The 27,174-nt window shown below is 33.3% G+C and overlaps 1 protein-coding gene and 1 long non-coding RNA gene across 13 annotated transcripts; one reads left to right on the top strand and one right to left on the bottom strand.

Annotated features, from left to right (window-relative positions):
* Window positions 1-2,653: 2,653 nt before the first annotated feature.
* On the top strand, window positions 2,654-25,121 carry dl (REL proto-oncogene, NF-kB subunit dorsal). Of its 11 annotated transcripts, none has more exons than XM_036369650.2 (10): window positions 2,661-2,859; window positions 3,752-3,969; window positions 14,306-14,725; window positions 14,869-15,047; window positions 15,118-15,509; window positions 15,890-15,968; window positions 18,797-18,886; window positions 21,914-21,967; window positions 23,693-24,291; window positions 24,354-25,121. In XM_036369650.2, the coding sequence occupies exons 3-10, from the start codon at window positions 14,328-14,330 to the stop codon at window positions 24,663-24,665; spliced, it is 2,103 nt and encodes a 700-aa protein (XP_036225543.1). In that variant the 5' UTR covers window positions 2,661-2,859; window positions 3,752-3,969; window positions 14,306-14,327; the 3' UTR covers window positions 24,666-25,121. The 11 variants fall into 11 exon arrangements, with proteins under 11 accessions (XP_014086506.2, XP_069962965.1, XP_069962966.1 ...); XM_036369658.2 differs by having other exon boundaries at window positions 24,357-25,121; XM_014231031.3 differs by lacking the exons at window positions 18,797-18,886; window positions 21,914-21,967; window positions 23,693-24,291; window positions 24,354-25,121 and adding an exon at window positions 3,039-3,162 and having other exon boundaries at window positions 2,654-2,859; window positions 15,890-18,781.
* Window positions 9,136-13,881, bottom strand: LOC118682180 (uncharacterized). 2 transcript variants are annotated; one of them, XR_011395464.1, is made up of 3 exons: window positions 13,494-13,881; window positions 9,448-9,628; window positions 9,136-9,367 (listed from the first exon to the last, which is right to left on the bottom strand). It is a non-coding gene; the product is annotated as an uncharacterized lncRNA (long non-coding RNA). The 2 variants fall into 2 exon arrangements; XR_004977902.2 differs by lacking the exon at window positions 13,494-13,881 and adding an exon at window positions 12,238-12,399.
* Window positions 25,122-27,174: the final 2,053 nt, after the last annotated feature.

A 27,174-nucleotide genomic window follows, 5' to 3' on the forward strand; every position in this document is an offset into this window, starting at 1 on the left:
TGATGAGCTGAGTTGATTTAGCCATGTCCGTCTGTCTGTCTGTCCGTCTGTCCGTTGATATATACAAACTAGTCCCTCAGTTTTTATGCTATCGATCTGAAATATTGCACCTGTCTTTTTCTATCAAAGAAGCTGCTCATTTGTCGGAACGGCCGATATCGGACCACTATAGCATATAGCTGCCATACAAACTGAACAATCGGAATCAAGTGTTTGTATGGAAAACTCTTTCATTTGACGAGGTATCTTCACGAAATTTGGCACGGATTATTATTTGAGGCAACAATGTAATCTCCATATAAATTATTCAGATCGGATGACTATAGCATATAGCTGCCATACAAACTGAACAATCGGAATCAAGTGCTTATATGGGAAACTCTTTCATTCGACGAGGTATCTTCACGAAATTTGGCACGGATTATTATTTGAGGCAACAATGTAATCTCTGAAGAAATTATTTAGATCGGATGACTATAACATTCAGCAAACTGAACAATCGGAATGAAGTGCTAGTATGGAAAACTCTTTCATTTGACGAGGTATCTTCACGAAATTTGGCATGTAATATTATTTAAAGCATTAATCTAATCTTCGAAGAAATTGTATAGATCAGATGACTATAGCATATAGCTGCCATATTAACTGAACGATCGGAGTAAAGTGCTTGCATGGAAAATTTTTATATTTGACGAGGTATCTTCACGAAATTAGGCACGAGTTATTGTTTAAGGCAACAAATTATTCTCCACAGAAATTGGTCAGATCAGATCACTATATCATATAGCTGCGTTCGGAATCAAGTTCTTGTAAGGTGCCTTTGTATTTGTGAAGGGTATTATAGCTTCGGTGCAACCGAAGTTAACGTTTTTTATTGTTTTTGTATATTTTGTATATCTGGTCTTGGTTGTGCCACTCGATGATTAAAAAAGTCATATTATTTATATAAAAGTACTTTCATAAGGGAAAAAGTGGAATCAGGAGGAAGTCTTGTCTACAATAATCTTTTGACGCTACACAGTTAAAATGCTATGATGAGTGTAAACATCTTATTCCAAGAAACCAACAATGACTCATGCTAGCTTTTCGAAGGATAACGATCTGAAATGTGTGGAAATGTATGTGTAATTAGGTAGGAGACAGCCAAGAATATCCATTCGTACATGGCCGTCATTTATGTATGTATGCACTCATGTATGTAACCATGCCATGTGTTTTGATAGAGCCAAAAAAGCTTTCCATTCACAAAAGCTGCACCATTCGCTGCTACCCAAATATTTGCTTGTATCGTGAGAAATAGTGAGAGAATGTATGTATATAGTGAGTGTTAAAAAGTAAAGCCATATGGTGAGTTTTCGATAGTGTATTATAACCGCCATATCACGTATGAGTCACATAGTTGTACACATAATGTTATATTATATATCAAAGCTGTACAATTATTTGTTGCTATTGTACCATTAAAATATTAATACAAATTGTCGAAATTTTTAAGGATTTATATGGATAATATGTATATCGGCGTGTCTTCCCAATTTATAAATGAAGAGCGGGAAAACGTGGACTTTTATAAATGGTACCTCTTTGAGGTAATCCAATATCAATCAGAAAATGACTTCTGAATCCAATTAAGGAAAAGCTATATATATACGAAAGAACCAAACAAAGCAATTATTGAGTAGCGTAAAATATTTACAGAGTTTTCGTAATAATCATAAGGTCTAAAAAAAAATACGAAAATGTATATATTTCTGTCTTGTCACAGTTAAGGCTTTATTTTAAAAGGAGTCCACCATGTAGAACTGTATCTCAAGTATTTTAGGCGAAGTCATTTAGAGTCCATATAGCACTGTGACTCAGATGTTTGAGACGAAGTCATTTAGAGGCGGCTCAATTTGTTAAGATACTGAAAAACTGAGTCTTTATATGAGAAACTAGATTCTTACATATCCTCCTTATCATTATACATATTTGATAAATCTATAGTTTACAGTTTACATACATATTATGTATATATTAAACGAATTTTAGGAATTCATGTAAATTATTAAAATAAACTTAACTTTTACGCCACGGTAAATTATCTTTTGTGTCCGCAATCCCATGCCCGTCACTGCACCATTTTCACAGTGTGGTACTGAGTTTGGATTTGGTAAACTATTTCAAAAAGTGATAACTCAGTATAGATAATTATACTTTCAGTATAAAATTTCTTCAAAATTTCTGGTGCAATTTTGTTACTGAGGTGTTTTCTATTTCAGTATAGTTTCATATCTATCCTAAAGCATATACATATTTATTTCAAATATGTTTATGTGAGCTTTTGATTAGTTAGAAGTTATTCCATGGTTTAATACCGTTCAGTGAACAAACATTAGCATTCGACTCCAAGTGTACGAGCCGTCAACGATCGTGACTAGCTCAACTGACGAGTGAATTTACTTCCAAATTTATATACATGTGTACGTATAATAGTTATATAGTATCTACATCTACATATGTTCGTATAAAACGATAGCCGAGATGATAACCCTATGTAACATGTGACGTACAACAACAATGATAGTAATAAAGGGAGGTGGCTTAGAGAGTGTAGAGCACCGAAGCTCTGGAATGGACAAGACTCTCAAAATTTTTAAGAGATCGGTTTATTAAAAATTGTACCTTTAGTCCGCGTTTTGCTTTCACGCTGTTTCGTTGACGTTTGTTACTGAGTTCACAGTGGCGGAGTGTTTTAATGTCGTTGACGTGTTTTACAGTTTGTTGATTTGTATTTATCGGATAAAATTTTTTCATAGTTGATTTTGTGAGTGAATATACACTTCTGAAATGAGTAAAATTAAAAAAAATGTGATTTATGTAAGTTACGAGCAATATAAAGCAGAAAGATATTGATTAAATGTATACCACGCGAACATATTGCTAACGGATTCGTATACACACACATGTGCATATACGTATACATATACACACGTATGGAATATATAATATATAAAAAAATATGTGCATATATATATGGATATTTATATATGTTTTAGCAAGCTCACAGTCAGCCGACTGGCCCTTTTCCTATTGATGTCCAACAGAATGTTCATAAAATAGGCAACAAATTCTTGTTGGATTACAAATCCAAACCACTGGTATAAAAATGTTTTAAAATTGGTATAAATCTCATGTTTTTCAGTCTAATTGGATTTTATGTGTAGACAGGAATTTCTAGTTGCAAACTGGTGAATTTCCCGTCTCGTTTGATCAGAGAATGTTAATGAATAGAGAAGGCGCAAATGTTAAATCAAATCTTTTTGAGTACTACAAGTTATTTATAGTTTTCACATGAGGGAACAGCGAAAAATATAACATCGAAAAAAAAATACACCACGCAATGTGTGAAACGGGGGAAAACTATAAATAGACACATCGAATATTCTTAAATTGTTGTTTTTAATTTCCCTGATATGACAAAAAGTTCATAATTTATATTTACAAATAATCTCTTGAATTAAAATGGAGGATTATTAGTAAAACCGCAGAATAAAATAAATATTTAATATGTAGATAAATTCTTCAACTCATGTATGTGCGTATGCTTATTGAGCAAAGGATAATAATAAAACTGTGGCTAAAGCGGCCGCGTTCCCACTTTTGAGGTGGCTTATGTATGTCTCATTAACATTCTCTGGTTATATGTAATGTGTGTTTGTAAATACGTACATTAACATATACACATATAAATGTTATATTATACATTCAGTGCAATTACGGCTTATTTATACCGATCACGTATTCCCGTCAACGAAAGTTACCAGTAAATACTTAATAAACATATGTGTTAGTGTGCGAAAATCTACTGAGAGTAAAAGAATATGATATACGAATAAGTGAGAAAAAGTGAAACAGTGAACTAGGAATTAATATTTAAAATAACTACAATTAGAGAACTTGGAGATTAAACAGGATATGAAAAAAAAGGTAAATTTACACATCTTAAATTCGCCACAAAAATAATATTATTATGGATTCATATGTATTATTGAAAATTGTATATCCTTTCAATCTTAGGCTATTTAAGGGGAATTGTAGTCATCAACATTTATTTAAAGATAAATTCTTAACTGATGATATTCATATAAGAACCTAGTATATGGAGAAATAAGTTAGTGTAAGCAATTACATATGTATGTATATAGACATGAGAAAAGCGGCAGATGAGATGGAAGTATTTTCACATTTTTATATTGTTCCTTATTTATGTGCGGATTTTGCAGAATTTGAGATATGGCTATGAATTTTGGACCAATACTAGCGCTTGTTACTTTCTAATGATTAAGACAATTTGGCAACATTTTATGTTTTAGAATATTATGCATTTAGATTTTGTATAATCCATAACAATGTGCTGTCTTTTTATGTTTTTATAGTTTTGATTTCGTAAACAGCTTTATTAAAACATACCCAGACCAAACGAGTTTTTGTTGTTATTGCTAAACGTATCAATACTATTTAAAATAGCGTCACCCACTATCAAAAACGAATACACTTGCATAAATATTTATTTGCATGCACGTTCCTAAGTCAATATGATAAATTTAAAAGTAAAGTAAAAATTATTAGGTCGTGTATTACTCTGGACTTTCCCACAAGTTTCATTATGATTGACTCACAACTCGGCAACACAGCTACATGCTGGATCATGCTATATATGTATATGTATGTGCATTTGTATATATTATTAGCTTTCAATTTTCAAATAATGTATGTATGTATATACATATCTATTAACAAAGTAATAGTAATATTAATATACATACATAATAAATATGTTTTTGCATCTCACAGTTTAAACAAAAGATTTTTGATTAATTTAGTAACATCATTAAAATTGCTTAAAACAAACCTTTTAGGTATTGTTTAGAAATTTGGGTTTGCATATAAAATCAAATGATTTTAAGTAAAAAACAAAAATATTTAAGAAATATTCAGAAATTGTCTATTTTTTCACACTTTACTTCGATCAGATTATTCGTTTTGATTGCGTGCCGAAGTTGTAACATCTTTGTTTCTCCTCGTAATCGAGGCAATCGTGTGGTATTAGGCTTAAAAGCTGAGTGCAAGACAGGTTTCAGCTTCCACAACGGACTATAGCAAAAAAAAAAAGTAAAATACAAGTACATTGTAAAGTAGCTATCTACATACATATGTATATACATATGTACATAAAAAATATTCACGGTAAAATAATCAAATGAATATTGGTATATACATACATATATGTATGTAAATATGCAGGGTATGGGTCAAAATGTTATAATAATATACTCGTACTATATTTGCATGCATGTAATGGAACATACCTACATATTATAGAGTTAATACTAAAATAAAATTTATTCAAAATTATTCTTTAAAGTTTTTCAAACCCTCATCCTATGTAAAGGGTTTTGATTGTTTTTGTAATCTTTAATTAAAACTTTTATATGGTGAATAATACACCATTACACACAAAAGTAATAAATGCAGAAAATATTATATTAACATATATTTATTATTGAACCCTACTGTGTATACAAACGTATTTAGTCTTTCACACAATGAACGTTACTGAAATTCATCCGTTAATTCAATTGAATAACATAGATTACATAGCTCGGCGCATGTAAATAGAATGGTACTTATAAAAAATTCAGATGTACAATCCTTATTATTCAATGTATATTAAATTGTGAACCATATCAACCATACAGGTACGTGGTGTTGCAAAATTTAAACATTACAATGAAGGTGTACTACGATTATTGTTATTTATTAACGTTTTTACTTAAAATACGATCAACACCACACCTTTCGAGAGCAGTCAATGTAAATTAGCCAAAATACCTACAAATATAAAAACTTTTTACTATTACTCTCTTCTTCTTTTTAATAAAATTTATTAACATTCTCTGGCAAAACTTTGTTATCATGTGTGAGAAAGCTTTCAACAATTCCCTCATTTTTTATATGTAATTAACAATAAAACTGGAAAAGCTTTTCTAGGTTCAACGCTCACTAGTTTCGAATGAAGAGAACATTTAATGTGTGTTTGAAATGATTCGTCGCTTATCGGCGCATAGCGTGCATTAGGGCAGCATTAACAATAACAAAAAAAAAGTCAAATACTTGATATGCATATGCATACATACATATGTACATATGTGCATATGTGTATAAATGTTAATACCCTGTAAATAATTGTGTGAATAATCTTTAAAGAGAGTATACCCGGATTATTCTTTATTTCTTTATACATATATTAATTAATCTCGAACGAATTACTTTAGAATATAGTCAGAGATAAATTTGAATCTTTGTTTACATTTCTCATCAATGCTACCATTTACCAGAAATTGCCCTTCTGACCGATTTTTCACGTTAAGTCTTCAGGAAGTCAGTGGTCAGATATTCCTTTGCGAATAATCGCGGACTCACTCCGCATTTTTTGCAGGGTATTCATTAATATGTGGGCACATATCTATATATATATATATATATGTATACTTATGTATATATATTATATGAATAGACAAATGAGTATTACTCCAATAATAGCAAGTAAAGTTATTTACAAGGAATTGCTAAAACCAAACCGAGCGATACATCAACCGACGCTACTCGCAAGCATATCTACCGTATGTATGTATGTACATACATATATATCTGATATTTGGTGTGTGCATTCAAAATAGGTGCAAGAATTTCCAACTCAATTCATTGTCGACTTAACTTCAATGGTGAACGGTTGTGAGTGCGGCTTATTAATCAAACATACATACGATGTACACTCGTATGTATGAAGTTAGCAACTGCTATACGTCTAACGGAACGTAAACATCTTCGTACATATGTACATAAGTATGCTGAAGTCAAATGGAATAAATATAAGAGTATTTTTACTCACCACGTTAACGTGTAGTCCGATTAGATATTTGCAGTTAAAAGTGTTTGTGCTAAAAAGTGGCCAGATTTTAATTTTAATAAAATATTTAACTAATAAATGTACATAATATATGTATAACATACATATATTTACATATACATACATATAAACATACATACGTTTTCAATATTTTAACTACCATACAGATGTGAGAGCTTAAACTGCAGAAAAGCTTACAAACAATAATAAAAATATGTTTGTACACACTGTGCATATGTATTTATTAATGTATATCCTCGAATGATATACAGTGTTAGAAAAAATAATAGGGACAAAGGGATATATTTAAAATTTTCACCTTCATGTTTAAATTAAACAATATGCAATAAAATAATTTAAATATTATCGTAAAATTATATGTTGCCAAATTTTATTATATTTAACGCAAACTATTATAAGCAAAGGGGATTCTTAATTGCTCTTTTATTAATTTTAATGGTGAAATAAAACCAAAATATGTATGTATGTAAGTAAATAGTTATATTATGTAATTAATCGATTTAGTCATACAAAAAATTATAGTATATACACACAATATTTGAATGAGCGCCTTTTTACAATAATTTATACCCTTGCAACATGTTGCACAACAGTATAGTAGTTTTAGTTACGAATCAAATTATCAAAATTATGCGAATGGTAAGACGGATTCATTCATGTTATTGGTCTGCCTTTATAATTTAAATACGTGTATATCTTATAAACTGTACGCTAACTCAACCAAACTCATTGGAAACTTTACATTTTACCACCTCATGCTACTAATTTTATTACATAAAATTCTTATAACACCCTCTATTTTGAAAGTATGCTAAATAACTTGATCTTAACATAGCTACTATGTTCTAAGGTTCGGAAATATACCTAAATAAAATGTGTATTTTCTTTATATACCACACATAGCTATAGTGGTCCGGTATTGACGGTTACAACAAATGAACAGCTTCTTGTGGAGAAAGAGACGTGTGCGAAATTTCAGATCGATATCTCAAAAACTGAGTGACTAGTTCGAGTATATACAGACATACAGACGGATGTGGCTAAATCGATTCAGCTCGTCTCGCTAATCTTTTATATATATATATACTTTATAGGGTCTCCGAGGTTTCCTTCTGAGTATTACAAACTTCGCGGCCAACTCCTTCTGAATACAATTCATTATAAGAGAAACGAACTGAGGTGTCAATCTGACATGTACATACAAGGTGCGTTCCAAAGTAAACAGGACTTTAAAAAAAAAGACAGAACAAAAGGTTGTATCGGCAAAATCAATTAATTTTATTCAAAATAGTCTCCTTCTGTGTTTTAGCTCGTTGCCCAGTATGGCCGCCAGCATGCCGGTGCAAGCCTTTTGAATGGCCTCCACGTCTGCATAACGCTTTCCTTTCATCGGAAAATGCATTTTTTCGAAAAGGTAGAAGTCGCACGGTGCCATATCAGGTGAATACGGGGAGTGGTTGATTGTTAAAATGTGATTTTTGGTCAAATACTCGGCCACAAGCGTCGATCGATGAGACCGCCAACTTCCATCTTCGCAATATTCGGGCCGAACACGTCAAATACGGCGCACCAAACGCTTCAAAACTCCAAGGTAGACTACCGCATTAACCTTTTGGCCGGGTGGAACAAATTCTTTGTGGACAATACCCTTGGAATAATAAAACCAAATCAGCATTGTCTTCACTTTTGACTTCTCCAGGCGCCATTTTTTTGGATTTCGGCTCATTTCTCATTGATGTCCTCACGACCACTTTGAAAACGTTGAAACCACTCGTGCACTCTGCTACGGGATAGGCAATCATCGCCATAAACTTGTTTCCTCAATTGAAACGTTTCGGTAAAAGTTTTACCAATTTTAAAACAAAATTTAATGTTGGCTCTTTGTTCGAAGCTCATTTTCGCACCGATGACAAAAACATACTGAAACTTAAAACGCAATAACTTCACTTCCAATAGATGAAATGTCATGAAATTTTTACTGGAAGTCGATAAAGGATAGCAGATTCTAACGCACTAGTCGACATGTAGATGGCGCCACTAGAGTTTACTTTGTTACCTTTTTACTGTTTACTTTGGAACGCATCTTGTATATATAAATATGTACATACATACGATATGAACACATCAAGTCTCGTAGCAAGTGTTAAATGCATTCGAGGAAATTTATATTTCATTAAAGTCAAAAGTGCTTTAATACTTCACATACCTAAGCAATAATTAATAAAAAAATTTCGTAAAAACATATTTATCGCATATCGCATTTTGAAAGAGTTTTTCCAACAGTAGTCGTTCGTCCACAGGTTTCCCGCATGGCTTATTCATCTTTTTGGCATGTTTTCATGGTATTTATGTTTTTGAAAATGTTTGCTCATTGAAAGTAGAAAACGTGAATCACTAATAAAGAATTAAAATTTTCTTTATTCACATATACATATAAGAATATACAGGTTGGTTGAAAAGTTGTTTGGACTCACCAAGAAATAGCACTACTAGCTCCAAATTTTTTTCCTCAAGTCGGTACATCTGCCGTGAGAACACATGCAAAGTTACAAGTAATTCGCAGTGGACCGAAGCTTGTTGTTCAGTTCCAAAGCAGGTGAAGTCACAACGATCAGCAAAGAAGGTTATGGCATCAGAATTTTTTTGATTGATTATCTGCAGAAAAGTAAAACAATCAACTCTGAATATTATTGCAGCTTTTTATGGATAAAATCTGATTTCGTACCAAAACCAGTATTTCATTTCGAGCGCATAAACTTTCCAACCAACGTGTAAATACTCTCCTACTTATAAATGTATTTATTGAGATATCTACCATACATATATACATAAATATATTTTCTATGTATTATTGAACCGATTTGTTAAGTTCGATGATATTTTAGCGTGTTATATGGATGCAAACGCATATAATAGATAGTCATTCAATCACTTACATATATAAATACGCTGTCGTAGAATAAATAAAAATTTTTTACTAACCTTATTATTAGTATGTCCCGCGATCCCAACATGTTCAGATTTTACTCAGAACTACTAAATACTAATTAGCAATTCCCAGTGTTAATTTTAATCTTAAATTAACAAATATAAAAAAGGAGTTTAACTAAACGACAATAATTTGTTCAAATGAAATTTATTTCATGGGGTATATGAACATGCATATGTATGTATGTATATTAATACTTATATTATTCTAAGCTAAACAGATACACAAAAGTCATACGTATACGTGTATGTTATACTGGCTTTAGCAATTCTGAAATATTTATTCTCTTGCAACATGCTGTAACAGAGTATACTAGTTAGTTAGCTAGCTAAGAATAAGTCATTTTATCACCTCTTCCTGCTCTATGAAAATGGGTAAAATCGGATATTAACCACTCCCACTACCATACAACGGTTATGTTGAAAACTACTTATGGTACGATTACTCACTGAATAAATGAGCCACAAGCATTAAATTTAACAACCGGGATGGTAGAGAAAGGGCTTTATAGGATATGATGTGAAAATTTCAGAAAAGGAGTGACACCGCCTACTTTTAGATGGTATCCTATATCTCAGGAACTACTCGACCGATTTCAACCAAAATTTGTGTATTTGGGAAACATATTTCTATTAGACACTGCAAAAATGGGCGAATCGCACTATAACTTGTGTCAAAAATGGGTAAAAGCAGGTCAACACTTCCCTTAGCCAACATATATCCAACATAAATATTTCAGAACCTCCGGTTAACTTTATGCTGCATCTATCGGTCAATATGTAAGAAATCTTACTGAAATTTAGAATACATCTTTTTCTAATAACAGTGTATCCTCTTTCCTTAAATGGATGAAATCACGGCGATACTTTCCTTAGTTTGATATAAAGTTTTGCCAAAACCTGAAGGTGTTCCTCCGCCTTTGTTTCTTGCAAATTGCAAGAGACTGAAATGTTCGGTTACATCCGAACTTAGGACTCCCCTACTTGTTTGAATTATTTTTGTTGAAAAATTCTCACATTCAGTATTCGACGGCAAAACATGGCGAACGCATTGCCTCGTTATATTTGCTAGGCAAACAGCAGTTAAAATTATTACATTTTTATTGTTTTGATCCAGAAATAGTACAATTCGGAAAACTAAAGTTCCAGCAACGTTTTGTGAGTTTTGAAATCTTTTTGCGCCAGTTAATTAAAAAAACAATTGTTGTTAGGTATATTGCAATAAACCTGTCATTTTATTCCGGTATAATAATATTTCCAAAGAAAATACTTTCGCGCGCATGAGTTTGGTAAAATCATTTTCGGTAATTAAGTACTTCTTCCTCCTATCGACAGTTCTCCAAGTGCATTGAAGTATAATAAGTAAGCGCGGTTATAAGCCTATAAATGCATATATACATATATACATACATATGTATATGGTGATCAGTTTCAACAGCTTGTGTATTTTCTATTACTGTGCTATCGCAATTAATTTACATATGAGTTACAAGAAAAAACAGTACAATTCACATTTGACGAATATTGTTAGGTCGGGTTGAAACTAAAGTATCAAAATCAAAATCTTCAAATCAAAATTAAATTAAAACTAATTATTTATCAATGCCATTGAGAAAAATTCGAAATTCATATGAAATGAAAAGTGAAAACTGAACAAATGTGATTGCAGATAATACCAATCGCTCGTTTCTGTCACGTTACCGCCATACATAAACCTAAATCGAGGCTCTATCTAAATATGGGATTGTGTGTTATCATTTTTAATGGATAGATTGGAATTTACATAATTTACAAAATTATGGAGTAAAATGGATATCAGTATATGATTCTAATGTACAAATATTTTAAGGCAAATAATCTGCAATATAGAAACCCCCAGATTCACATATATGTATGTATGTACTACATAGAATGTGAAAAGTAAATACATATACTACCAGTTGACAAGGTGCTGTCTGATGATGTAGAAGTTTTAAAAGGCCCCCAATCGCGATAATATAAAGATTTTTTTATCGATTTAAAACATTGGCTTGGTTCCAAATAGAATATTTGTTCACATGTGCATTATGTATATTTACCATATATAAGTATGTATTTTTAGACAAAATGACGTTATTTGTATTCTTTTCTCCATATTTACTATAAACTTTGTTGAAAATTCGATCGAGAACATAGTTTTCATAAGAACATTACAAAAAAATACCTCGTCTTTTTATTTGTGTGTATATATATAAGTATATATTTATGTACATATGCACATACATATATATACATACCTATTCCAAAGTAATTGACGAAAATCAAATGCTACCCACCGTACCCAAACGTATTGAATGCGCGACTATCTTTTAGTGGCACGTGGGTTCAAATACTAATAGCGTTTTCTTTTTCAACATTTTCAGCCCTGCTGAAAACGTAAGGGTGAGAGTTCCCAGGCGATGTTTATTTTTCGTTTTTGATTGTTATTTTTTCCAAATGAAATTTTCTACTAAGTATAATGAATCGATCAGTTCTGTTAAGCATAGTAATAGATATTGCAAATGAGTTGGTTTGAATTTTTTTTGTTCTTTTGTCATGTAAAAAATGAAAAATTTATATAATGTTGCCAAATAAGAAAGCAAAATTTTCATCGATAAAAGAAAACGCTATAAGGAGCGAAATTCTTAGGATTATAAAAAGAACTGCTCCCAAAGTCATCGACCATTTGGAGTCGGTGCAGTACAAGCGTATATTATAATAATTCAAGTGATTACATACATAGTTAGATATATATTCATATATAACGGATTATGTTTTATGAGTTTTAACCTATGTTATCTAAGAAATCGCTATTCAAACGGGCATTATGGCAAAAAGTCCCAGTTGTGATATCTGCAAATTTTGAATCTGTGAAGTACGCTCTTTATCGAATTTCTCAAATGACCCCTATGTAAGCCTTCTATGAAAATAGTATGAAGATAGATGAATTGGTGTGACGATCTATTTTTGATGATTTACGTAATTGTCTAGACTCAAAATGGTAGTCTTTGTAGATATAGGTACTTCTCATTATAAGTGCGAGTATGTACATGCATATACCTACACGCTAGATCGAGTAAATGGTCCCACAATACTAATGTTGTATGTATGAATAAACATACATTTGTACATATGGAGATACATTTGTCTGAGAAGTGACGTCGATTATGAGGACGTCAGAAGGCTATTTTCCTCATTCGCATGTACTTTAGGTACATATAAAAAGTTCTCCTTTGGGATATTATGCATTTTAATATGTATTTTAATAAAATACTATTGTGCATTTCATAATAATTATTATTGCGTTTGCAACATAATGTTTTAGGCGAGCTCCTTGTCCAATTTAGATTTCGTGTATGTACTTATGAACTGATCTCTCGACAAATAACAAACGGCGATTTATTTACCAATAGTAACACCGATTTTTCTACTAATACGATTATTAACGAATTCATTTAGCAATAAGTACATATGCTAAACCCATTTTGAACTAGGTGTATATGCATATACTTACATACAATACATATATCCATCCATAAGTAAAAAGCATCAAACTACTAAGTAAATGTATGCATGTACATACATATGTGGGTTAAATTCATATGTATGTACTTACATATATGCGTATCACTGAGAATATTGTTATTATATTATTGATTTACGTTCAGTGCAATATATTTTTTAATCACATAATTTTACAAAATTTTCAAATGCTATTCTCTAGATACTTTATACATACTATGACGACTACATGAATACATTGGCATATGTTTTAATATTTTCGCGTTAATTTGTGCTGTTTTTTTTTTCTCGGAGGTACAAAAAATGTATTTTTGGCTTTGTTGTCGATTCTGGTTGTCGGTTCTCTCTTTTGCACGATATACATATGTACAAAATTTGATTCGTTTTCGCGCATCCGCGGTCCATCTCTCGTGGACCGGAGATGGTTGAAATCGTTTTTGAAAATAGTTGAGATTTAGTATTTGCTGACTCCTTACATTGTGATCAACAGAATTTTTCGGAGGAAAAGAGATACGACTTGGAAAACTCGCAACATCTGTCTGCTTTGGGAGAAGTAATAGAATTTATTTTTGGTGTACAATTCACAATTTTACTGCATAGAGTGTTGAAAAGATCAAAGAGACAACGTTAGCAAAAAACTTGGGCTGCAAGAGTAAAATTAATATATCAAAAGCCTAGAGATTTGTATATTATATAGTTCTTTTGAAATTTCGTACAAATTTTTTGTTAAATAAATATGTAATTGTTAGGAGTAACCGTATTTTGACTAAATTCAATGTAAACTATTTTCTTTTTTATTTTCAGTTAATTATTTTAAGTAATTATTATGTATCCTAGCCAAAGTAACGCCAATATAGGCGGGGGCTCAAGGGTAAGCCCAAATGAGGAACATTTGCAACATCAATCCCCACAGCATCAGCAACAACAAAATATGAATTATAATTCGGATCAAACGAAGCAACAACATACGGACACCACTTCTTCATCTCAGCAGCAAATAAATCCAAATAAAAAAATCGCTAAAAAGGCGTACGTTAAAATTGTGGAACAACCTGCAAGCAAAGCATTGAGATTTCGTTATGAATGCGAGGGTCGTTCGGCTGGTTCCATTCCGGGCGTGAATTCGACCCCGGAAATGAAAACCTTTCCTACGATCGAAATTGTAGGTTATAAGGGGCGAGCAGTAGTTGTCGTTTCTTGTGTGACCAAGGACGCACCATACCGGTAAGAAACTGCGCATTAAAGGGTATTTTTGATTATTATTTTATGTCAATTTACTCTAAAAACCGACAAAATTTGTATTATATGTAGAATTTAAATATTTACCTTGATTGGGAGATTTTTTAAATTAACATTTTCTCCTTCAGTCCTCATCCCCACAATTTGGTAGGTAAGGAGGGTTGTAAAAAGGGTGTTTGCACCTTGGAAATTAACAGCGATACGATGCGTGCCGTATTTGGTAATTTGGGAATACAGTGTGTAAAGAAGAAAGATATTGAAAGTGCCTTGAAAGCAAGAGAAGATATTCGTGTTGATCCTTTCAAAAGTGAGTAAAACCGGATGTCGTTGTAATACTGGTGGTATATATGTATATAACATTATATAATTTTTTTCAGCCGGATTTTCACACCGTTTCCAGCCAACTAGTATAGATCTAAACTCTGTCAGATTGTGTTTCCAAGTATTTTTGAAAGGTGACATGGGTCGTTTCACAGTACCACTGTCACCTGTAGTCTCAGAGCCAATTTATGATAAAAAGGCCATGTCGGATCTCGTTATTTGTCGAATTTGTGAGTGTTCGGCCTCGGTTTTAGGGAACACAAAAATTATTCTACTCTGCGAGAAAGTAGCTAAAGAGGACATTGCCGTGCGATTTTTTGAAGAGAAGGACGGTGTTACAATTTGGCAAGCATATGGTCAGTTTGAGCACAGTGATGTTCATAAACAAACTGCGATTACATTTAGAACACCAAAATACCACAATACAAGCATAACAACGCCAGTCGAGGTGAGTCTTAAACACATTATGTAACATATGTATATATTTGAGTGTGCTCTGCTCATATGGTTACTAACTTCATATAAAAAATTGCTGTACGAAAACATACATACATATTTATATGTGCTTAAGTAAAATTTTATATGTACAACACCTACATATACAATACATACGTAAAGTAAAATGCAATGACTCGGATAGTTTGGAATCTTAAATAATAATTTGAAAATTATGAAAAATAAACACAAATTTTATTTTTATTTAATCACCAATAAATATAGTATTGTATTTGTGAAACGTTCAATTAAAATGTTTGCTTTCGTATTCGGCCCAAAATAATAATTGATTTCATAAAATAATAGTCAATCTAATTAATTATGTGTTTATAGGTATTGGTACAATTGCAAAGACCTTCAGATGGAGCAGTTAGTGACCCCGCGACATTTGAATATAAACCAGCGAAGTCGGGTAGGTATTCTTTAGAAAATTTGCGTCGTATGCTCAAACGGCCAGACGATTACGTATTTCAAGAAATATTAAAAACAGTTGATGATAAAAAATCAAGTTTTGGAGAGGCTATAAATTTGGACACATCAACTGCGGATTCGCATGAAGGGATAAAGGGTTATTTGGATAATTCCATTACAGTGGAAGCAGCAGAAGCCGATAAACGGCGTAAAGAGAATGAAATTGATGCGATAATCGATGAGAAAGTAAGGGAGTTAGAGCAACAGGAACTTAATATGAAACCAATTCATGCAAAGCTACAGCATGTTGCAATATCGGAGGAGTCTAAAGTGGAAAATGTGCAAACACAGTTGCAAGTTGAACAAGTTGCAAGTTCGCAGTTGGAAGGGGTCAAATATACTGCAGCGAAAGAACAGAAGCAACTTTCTGTTAATGATAAAATCAATGAATGGATGAAGAGCAATGAATTACAGGAGAATGAAGGTTCTCCGCCACCTGATGGTGCAGCATCCATTGCTTCTATTGACGAGGATAAAGTTCTTACAGCACTACTGGATGAAGCTGCTGAGTTAGACGAAATTTATACACGACATGTGCTTCAACGTGACACATATAAAGCTATGCTCAGTGAAATGAATGGTAAGAATTCTGAACTAGATGGTCAGAAGAAATCTATGGAAGTAGATGATAGTTTTGATGATGCAGCTACTTACAGCAGTTTGCAAAGAGCTTTTAAGAACCCTGTTAATATACCGTTGGGTGATTTAATGCCACCAACTCCTCCATCCTCTCAACTTGCTCCAGAGGATACACAGTATGACCGTAATGGAAGTTTTGCATTAAGTGCCGATGCTGCATTGGCTACACTGGAGCAGTTTCCTATACCACCATTACAACAACAGCCAAGTCAGCAGCAAAGAACCAAGCAAACCGTGTCACCCCCGCGTCCATTGCCACCAAAATATTTGTCACCGCACATGCACGTGACTGCTGCAGAAGAAGAGAAATTACCTCCTCTTCCACCAAAACGTATTCGAAAGCAAGATGGAATTACTGAAAGCAATTCAATTCAAGAGAATATCAACGTTGTAGCCGATTACCGATCTCGTTCGCCAGCTCCGATAATAATAAAAAAGACTCCAGATCAGTCGCCACTTTCAAAACGTTTGCCCTCCAAGCCGCTCAACGGCTCAAATACTTTGCCTAAACAAAAGAAATCCGGATTTTTCTCGAAGATTTTTTCACGACGTAAAAGCAGGCCTGACCTCAATCAAAGTGAGGACGTAGCCCAAAATTCCAAAGGCACTACTCCAGATTTAAGTCGTGAACCAAGTATTTCCCAATTTCGAATGAACGATCCAAATCGCGGATCTGTAAAATCTCTTCAGCCTATATCTTTACCAACAAGCCCTTCTAAAACAGAATTTAATAAAGCAACTAAGCAAAGTCGCCCAGTTGGTCGCAGTGTAAGTAGCATTTCGGGAAAACGTCCATCACGTTTGACCGCTGATGTTATACACATACCATTGAAAGGCGACAGTATTAATAGTCTGCCACAAAACGAAGAGTACTCACATGCCAGTACCGTAACGTTAAGCAATACACTTGACCGTAAAACTGTTTCAGCCTTACAACTTGCTGATATTCCAATATGTGAGGGAAATATGGAACTAGTAGCGATAGCTGACCGCCAAAGTCTGCGTAACTTATGCGAAGGGGCTTTCAATGTCCAACTCGATCCCGATGTAGATTTAACAGAAGCAGAACATTTCGCATTATATACCAGCATACCGCCCCATGCAACAGCCAGCGAATTCGACGAAGCTTCTGCGTATTACGCCGCAGTTGATGCGGGGGAGATTTTAACCCCCGATGAAATCGCTAGGCGTTTGGCAGCAGCGAACTGCATCAATTGAAATAAGGAACAATCAGTAAGCTCTTCCGAAGCTTGGGGATTTCTATAATTAATTTGACGAAATTTGATCATCGATCTTACATTAATCGAAATGTGAAAATTAAAATATATCACGCTATGAAGTAGTGTCTTTGACTATCAATATGATTCAATTATAAAATTGGATCATGGACTATCAATTGAAAACTTCTGAAAATATATATTGTTGTTACAAAGAAACACCTAACGAATGATGAAAACACACTAATGTCCATACTTACATACATATGTATGTAAAAATTTGAAATGAAAACGATACCACAAAACAATGTCGGCAATTAGTTTTTGATAAAAAATAAAATATTATTGTGCAATTAATTGATTTTATAACAAAAACCCGGTATTGAATAATTGTAATATATTGATCTAATACATACATATGTTCCATATATTTTATGTAGAGTATTATGCATATACATACATACATTGAAACATATGTGTGTAAAAATCTATACCTACGCACATACATAGGTACATATTATATAATACTGAGACTGTTTGAGACATAAATGAAGTCCACAGGTGATGGTAATATCGGCATTAAAAACGCGACCGAACAGGCGTCAAAGTACTTACATATGTATGTATATAAAAATAATGGTTTGCTGTATTCAAGCTTCGCCCAATTTGAACATACATTAATTTATTATATATCTTATTAATGAAAAATATGGATTGGAAACCCGCGGTTTAATCTATTTATATCCATTTTATCTTTTTTATAAAAACATAATATTAAGCCAGATCTATTAGATATTAAAATTACACATGTAACTGAAATATTGATGAAGTACTTAAAAGAGAACTTTGTACGAAATTTATACCACTGTTTGTTAAAAAAAAATAAATCAAGAAATAACTCTTTTGATTATAGGACCAGAGGAATTGAGACGAAAACGTCAAAGGACTGACGGCGATACAATGCATTTCTCGCCGCAACAGCAAAGTGATCACCCGGGTGGTCGTAAGTGCATTTTGTCTTTTTAACTATATTGTGATTATGAGGTTGGCAACGGTGTTGGTGTTATTTTTGTTTGATTATAATTGGGGTTGCAAGAATCTTTTGGTTGTGGTCCATATTTTCTAATGCACATGTTGACTTGATTGAATTAATATACACACGTATCATACATATATAAGTATGCGTGTGAGTGCCTTTTCACATAACTAAAAGTCTAATTCCATTTACTCACATTGTATCGTCATGTAATCGTCTTTAATAAGCTCTTGGAATATTGCCAATTTTATACCAGAAACATTTCACTTTAGCAATGTACTTGAACATTTTGCTGTAATTTTATAAATAAGTAATAAATTGTAATATTGTATATACCTGTGTGTATACATAGGCAGGTACAGGTATTTAAATACTGGTATTTACTTAGAAGAAATTCCTGAGAAGCGCTACTATATATGACCGAATCCTAAAACTAAGTAATTGAAATGCCATAACTTCAAAAGGAAACCGATTCAAAAGTACAATACTGCTCCACTATGTTTCTGAAATATTTAGGGCAATTAGCGGAAGGTTGAATTAATTAAATATTTTGAAATTGAAATGCAAGGGTCATGTTATCACACGGTAGTAGAAAATATATGGGTCGTATCTCATAGATGATTTACATTTTCTGATCCCATATCTATTGTGAATTGAGCATACCTTAAAGCACTAGCGTATTATGCGGAAGTCAAATGTTTTAGTCACTTGCCTTACGTATATACAAATGAGTATATCGCTACTTTAGAATATGAAATTTTATAGTGAAGAAATGATATATAATTTATACACTTAAAAGATAAAAAAGAAATAATATTTTTAGTGGTAGAAAAATATCAAAATAAAGTTCTATTAAAAATCTTGGCAATGGCTTGAATGTTATTTGATTTCCTTCGTTCTAAAAAGGTAATTAAAAAACAATCTTTACTATCAGTAATTATCTTCTATTTGTATGCTCATGCACTCCCGTTTTATTCTCACGATATTTTACTGAGCTTACAGCTTTTTGCTTTTATATTTAAATATTGTTTTGCTTTTGCGCCATGCTAAAATAAAACGCTTAATAATCTTTGCATGCTTTTTTTTCATCCACAATATTTATGTAATACTCTCCATGTAAGAATGCACTGTCATGAATCGAAGCAACTTCGTACCAAAAGATCCGGATAGTTACATTTGCCTAAGTTGAAACTTGTTAATTAAAGCTATGAAAGTATACGTTATCAATTAACAATAATATTTTTAAAGATGAACTAATAAACTATCCTAATAAATTATCTTTTCATACCTTTTTTAGTCAGTCCCAATATTGTGTGTTTTTACGGTTCACCTACGTCTTGTGGTCTTTGGGTTCTTGCTAAATTACAGGCTGAACAAATCCAATTTCGATAGCATATTGTACAACAACCGTGTGACACTCACCATTCGTCAATATATTCAATATCTATCTTGAAATAAAAAACTTTCGATATGTTTTCTGATCATTCCGTGTATAAAGATAAATCGCCGTACATACTACTTAGTACTAAAATAGTTACCACTCGTGAAATATAAATATGAAAAGATTTCTAAAATTGGTGATGTTCCTAACTGAACTTATCCATTATTATACATTTAAATGTTTTAATATTTTGACAAAACGGTTGAAATTTTTTAAAATGAAGATATAGGTTAGAATATAGTATTTGCAGGCGCATTTTTTCAGTCTTTAAATGGGAAAGGTCTAATAGCAATATTGAAGTACTTAGGAGACGAAAACTCAAAAAATACAAAACTTTGTTATCAACTAGGAAATGATCTCTTTCCTCTAACTAATGTTATGTATAAAAAGTTTTACTTTCGAAATCGCCAGGGAATGGGAAAGGTCTAATAGCACCCAAGTAATATCAAATATTGAAGTACTTAGGAGACGAAAACTCAAAAAATACTAAACTTTGTTATCAACTAGAAAATGATATCTTTCCTCTAACTAATGTTATGTATAACAAGTAAGGAAGGGCTAAGTTCGGATGTAACCGAACATTTTATACTCTCGCAAAGTCAAATGGTATACTCGTTTGAGATTTCTTTGTGGATTGGCTGATATTTTCGGTAGAAGGTCAACTATTGGCACTGGGGTCCACATATTTAGTACTTAGGGGCTTGAACAGTTTTGGTTCGATTTAGACAATTTTTGGTCACAAGATGGCATACTTTAAACCTATTATTCACTCAAGTTTTACCCCGATATAATCATTGTTGCTTGATATGCATAGTGGCAAGTGAAAGAATCAGATGGAAAAATGGTGTTATATGGGAAGTAGGCGTGGTTGTAGTCCGATTTCGCCCATTTTCTCACTGTGGGTAGAGGTTCTAAAAAAATTTGCTTCCAGTGAATTTTGTTATTATAACATTAGCGGTTTAGGAGATATGCACATTAAACCTATTAGAGGCGGGACCACGCCTACTTTTAAAAAAAATTTTAACTGCAGATGCCCCTCCCTAATGTGATCCTGTGTACCAAATCACAGTCTTATATCTTATTGCGGAGCTTAGTTATGGTAATTTATTTGTTTTTGACTAATGGCGTTTTGAGGGCGTGGCAGTGGTCCGATTACGCCCATCTGCAATACCAACCATCTCACGGTACCCAGAAACATGTCTACCAAGTTTCATAAAGATATCTCAATTTTTACTCAAGTTACAGCTTGCACGGACGCACAGACGGACAGACGGACGAACGGACAGACAGTCACCCGGATTTCAACTCTTCTCTTCATCCTGATCATTTATATATATATAACCCTATATCTAGCTCGATTAGTTTTAGGTGATACAAACAACCGTTAGGTGAACAAAACTATAATATTATACTCTATAGCAACAGGTTGCGAGGGTATAAAAAGTTTTACTTTCGAAATCGCCAGTACCTTTCTTTGCTATCTTTACTATTAATTCTATGCATTTTTTATTTTTGTATTTTGTACTTAATCCTTTTTTTTCTAACAAATATAGGCATGACAAATTGGAATACACCCAATATACCAGCGATTAAGACCGAGCCAAGAGGTAAGAAATACCACGCCACGCAATATAAAGAGATACATATATGTACATATGTCGATTGTATTAAGTTAACATACACTAGGTAGAGTGAGTCTCCGCTCACCAATTCGTGGATTGTGTTTCAATAAAAATATTAATAAAATATATGCGTTTTTGAAGTTCTTTTCAGAATATCAGATGTGCATGCTAATAGCATTACAGTCGCCAAATTTCATGGAATTCCTATGTGCGTTTGCAAAGTTAACGGCATTTTTTGAATTCTACTAATGGAGAATAAACAGAAAAAGTATCCGCTCACTGCTTATTACATTAGATTATTGTACAATAGTTTCTACGCGTTTAACACCTGATAATTTTTTGTGCGTTGTTGTCAATAATACAGATTTAGATAATCGAAGGAAAAATCTGCAATTTGTGAGTAAATTTTTCGAATTATTCAGCTTTAATCGAAATGAGTGGAAAAGGCAAAGAAATAAGTGTTGATGAGCGGAAAATAATATTAAAATTAAGGGAGGACGGTTAAAGCTTTCGTGAAATTGGACGAGTTGTCAACAGAATGGAGTCATCAGTGCGATACGTCATCCAGACTTTCTAAAAAACGGGAATTATTACTTCAAAGCTCCGATCTGGACGTCCGACTGATCGGGAAACACGCAAAGTTGTATCTCTTGCGAAAGTTAATACGAGTTTAACCGCTTCCCAAATAGCAGAAGATGTAAAAATACGATTTAAAAATCAATATGCAGCGACACAACAAGAGAAATATTAAAAAGGGTTGGATATCATGGGCGAGTGGCACGCAAAAAGCCATTCATTTCCTTAAAAAACCGTATGAAGCGCATTGCATTCGCAAACGAACATATAACCAAGCCTATATCTTTCTGGGAATCATTTTTATGGTCGGATAAGACCAAATATAGTATATTTGGAAAAGGAAGACAGATGGTGTGCGAAAAACTGGTACGGCCTTTGAAGCTCGAAATCTTACTTCAACCGTAAAGCATGGTGGGGATGCTTATGGTCAATTGAGGAGGTGTATGGCAGCAAGTGGAGTTGGTGGCATTGAGTTTATCGAAAATATAATGAATAAATTTGTTTATCTAAATATTTTAAAACGACAAATGAAGAAAAGTACTGACAAATTACGATTGCCAAACGTGTTTTGTTTCTAACAGGACAATGACCCTAAGCATACAGCGGAACTTGTTCGCCTTTTGCTTCTTTACAATGCTACAAAACAGCTACATTCACCTCCACAATCACCTTATGGGCTCTATTGGAGCGCAGAATTCGCACACACACCATTACCAGCAAAGAAATGCTCAAGACCGTTATATTGGACGAATGGAGTAAAATGTCAGCCCAAGATACGAGAAAATTAGTACTTTCCATACGTAAACGTCTAGCAGAAGCTCTAAAATTTCGAGGCTACCCCACCAGCTATTAAACTTTTTATAATTACTTGATATTATTGTGTTCTGGCTGATGAGCGGATACTTTTTCCGTTTAAGTTAATTGTTTTTAAAATGAAAATGAACTCTGTGGCTTTTGTTTATTGAATAATTAGAAAAAAACGTAACTTTTTTTTAAGCAAAAAGATATGATTTAATAACACAAAAAAAATTTTCTTAATTGGTCAATTGATCAAACTTTTATTTTAGTTCAAAAGATTCTACCTAGTGTATGTATATTTGGACACTCAAACTAAAAGTTTATTGTGATTTGCAGAAGCATCACCCCAACCATTTAACTTATATCGTGGAACTTCGGAGATGACTCCATCTCCCCAGCCCTTATCACCGCCGAATAACTACAATCTTCCAAATACACCATCACCCTACAACATGGCTGCTGGGGGAAATACACCATTGATGTCGCCTAGTCATCAATATCGAGGGAACACCTTGGTAGGAGGAGTTCCAGCAAATACTGATACAATGCCCATTCCACTAGAAATGCATAACGAGTTTAACTCATATAGAGGTGGCCAGCCACACCCAGTACAACTCCATTCGCGGCAGTATGTGCGTCAAACTGAACTGCCACAACAGCAGGATTTACATCAACAACCACAGCACAATCAGCATCAGCCACAGCAGCAGCAATATCATAATCTTCTTTATGGCAACACAGAGGCAACAAATTGGGAGGAAAAGTATTCCAATGTCCTACCGGTAATGGGCAATATGAGCACAGCAGCTATAGCAATGAATAATCTTAATGCAAGCAACAACCAGTTCAATTTGCAGAATTTGTTAACGGCAACAGCCACTGCTATGTCAGCTGTAACGCAGAATCCGCATTGGAATTTTCCGCCAAACCATGAGGTGATTGAAGAGATACCACTATTTTTTAATGTGAAATACATTTTACCCATTTAAAATCGCAGCAGAATGCCCAACTGCAGCAACAACAACACCAACATCACATGCAGATTCAACAACAGCAGTCACCGCAATCATCATTCGAACAACCACCCAATAACAACCACGATGCGGCAATGGTAAACCTGTCAAGGAGCAACAACGCTAACATTGCGAACATCGTTGATACCGTCGGAGACGGCGATCAGGGACCAACGATAAGTAACTTATTGAATTTCGATAGCGGACAGCTCGTGCACATCAATTCTGAGGAGCAGCAAATGCTTCGACTCACCTCCGAAGAACTCCGACTCTCCAATTTGTCTATATCGTCGTGACGTTAAAGTATAGTACATCAGTAGATTAAGAAAAACCCTATTATAGCATATTATTTTTGGCGCAAACCGCACCAACTCACATAAGGGTATGTATGGGTTGATGTTTAAGGTAATTGAAAAAATAAATGCCATACGTACATATGTAGGTAAATATCACGTAATAGCACCTATTACGGGCACGCTTATATGCATATATGCTTATGATTGTACAATTGCGAAAAGAAAAATATAAAATATTAAAAATTGAAATATAAATTTATCAATGCTTAGTCATTAAGTTGTGCTTAGGTTTCATCGATTTCTACAAGTATTGTATGTACACTTATACTTCGCTTAACGGCCTAGATATGTTACGTGCCACAAAACTTGGCCGTTAAACGAAAGCCGTATAAGTAATCAATTATTTTAATACAAATTCAATAAGATCGGTTCCAAATTTGTTAAACTAAAAATGCATTTTTAACCTTTTATTTCATTTAAACATAACTAGTACATATATTTATACATAAAAATGGATAGTGGGCGTGGCACCGCCCACTTTTAGGTGAAAACCCATATCTTGAGATCTGCTTAACCGATTTCAACAAAATTCGTTACATAACATTCTTTTCATATTTCTATGTTATAGTACGAAAATGGGCGAAATAGGATTACAACCACGCCTATTTTCCATATAACAGCATTTTAAATTTCATCTGATTTTTTCAATTTCCACTATCCAAATGAAGCAACAATGATTATATCGGGGTAAAACTTTGCGTGAATAATACTTTTAAAGTATGCCACCTTGTGACCAAAAATTGTCTAAATCGAACCAAAACTGTTCAAACACCTAGGTACTGAATATGTGAACCCCAATGCCCATAGTTGACTTTTTACCGAAAATATCGGTCAATCCACAAAGAAATCGGTTACATCCGAACTTAGCCCTTCCTTACTTGTTTTAATTGATTTTAATCTGAATCATCATAATTTTTCGCTGGTAAAAATGGATCTGGCTTATAAAAATTGTCCAACATTGTTCGTCTTCTCCTCTTGTCGTTTTTGAGCAATTTATAACAGCTAATGGCTGTGTTAACTCCTCGAGAAATCATATCACTACGTTCGATGTCAGGATCGTTTTCAAGGAGGATGTTTCTTGTTCGAAATAGAAAAAAAGCTTTCGATATATTTTTTAATGTTAGCTGTTTTGATACAAAAGGCTCTGTCTCCTCATCAAATGACGATTCTGCTTGCAACTGCATATTCCGTTCGTTCAAATCTTCAAAGCCGCATTCATGTGCTAGATCCAAAATATTTTGCTTAGCTTCAGGAATGAAAATTAACTTCTGTACTTCAGTAGCAAGATATGCCGCTAAGAAAATGAGTCTTGTGTGAAATGCCTTACGAACGTTTTTTGCTGTCATGTATTAAATTTAATGTTTTAAGCAAGAACCGTAAATAATGATTATTGTTGCAATTTATAAATGAAAAAATCAATTACTTAGAATCGACATATAAAAAAACCTGATTATGTTAATAATTTTTCGACGATCCCAATATTTTGGTGACTTTGTTTTTATTTCGGATTTTTGCAAGTTTCTTCACCGATAATTATTGATTTTATAATAAATCATAAATAATTCTGAGCATAAAAAAATAACATTAAAAATTAATCATTATTTTTGAGCAAATGAAAAAAAAATACAAATCGTAAATAATCAGTATTTGTGATTTTTATTTTTTTTTCTTTGCTCAAAATAAAACTCATTTTTATAACATAATAATAATTTTTATAACACAGGTCCTTTTAGAACACATCTCAAGGATGAAATGTATGGTATTGTATTGCCATGCCTCCTTTCCCCACCGCCCCATAAATAAAAAAGCACGAAAAGCCTGTTCACTGAAAGTATAAAAAGAAACTCTCAAAATATAAGATATGGATATGTTCACTGTCGTACAATTTTTTTTGCTGCATAACGAACGGCCATTAAACAAATTAATAACAACGCAAAAGCTCTTCTGGCTTGCCTTTAAACAGCGTCAAAATCTTTTCGGAGTGAACAAGAGCGGTACCTTTCGCGCAGCCTTCAGAGATGCTTACTATGTCAGCTGATTCGTGCACTAAGTGAACTTTTGCCAGGGGACACCTGGGCGTAACTTATCAAAAACCGATTTTCGACCGCGATTAGATAAGTTAAACCGAGTTTCCGGATCGAAGTAGAAGAATCAACGTATACAACAACGAAGCGCTCTATGATTTCACTGCGCGATTTACCTTACCTTAAAAACAAGAATCGAATCAGCAACAAAACCAAAATGTGAGTCCCATTCTACTCACGGTAGCCATTAACGAGATTGTACTATACAATGGTAGATTTCTCTTGCAATAGTCATTGGCCGATAACGCCAAATATGTATTTATTGGACCATCTTCGTATAATGTATTTTCTTGCAAAGAAAATGGGCGAATACGGCCGTAAATTATCTCTTATTTCTTTTTTAAGAATAATTACTACTCGAGATA

Source organism: Bactrocera oleae, chromosome 3 (genome assembly GCF_042242935.1).
Source record: "Bactrocera oleae isolate idBacOlea1 chromosome 3, idBacOlea1, whole genome shotgun sequence".
Lineage (NCBI taxonomy): Eukaryota > Metazoa > Arthropoda > Insecta > Diptera > Tephritidae > Bactrocera > Bactrocera oleae.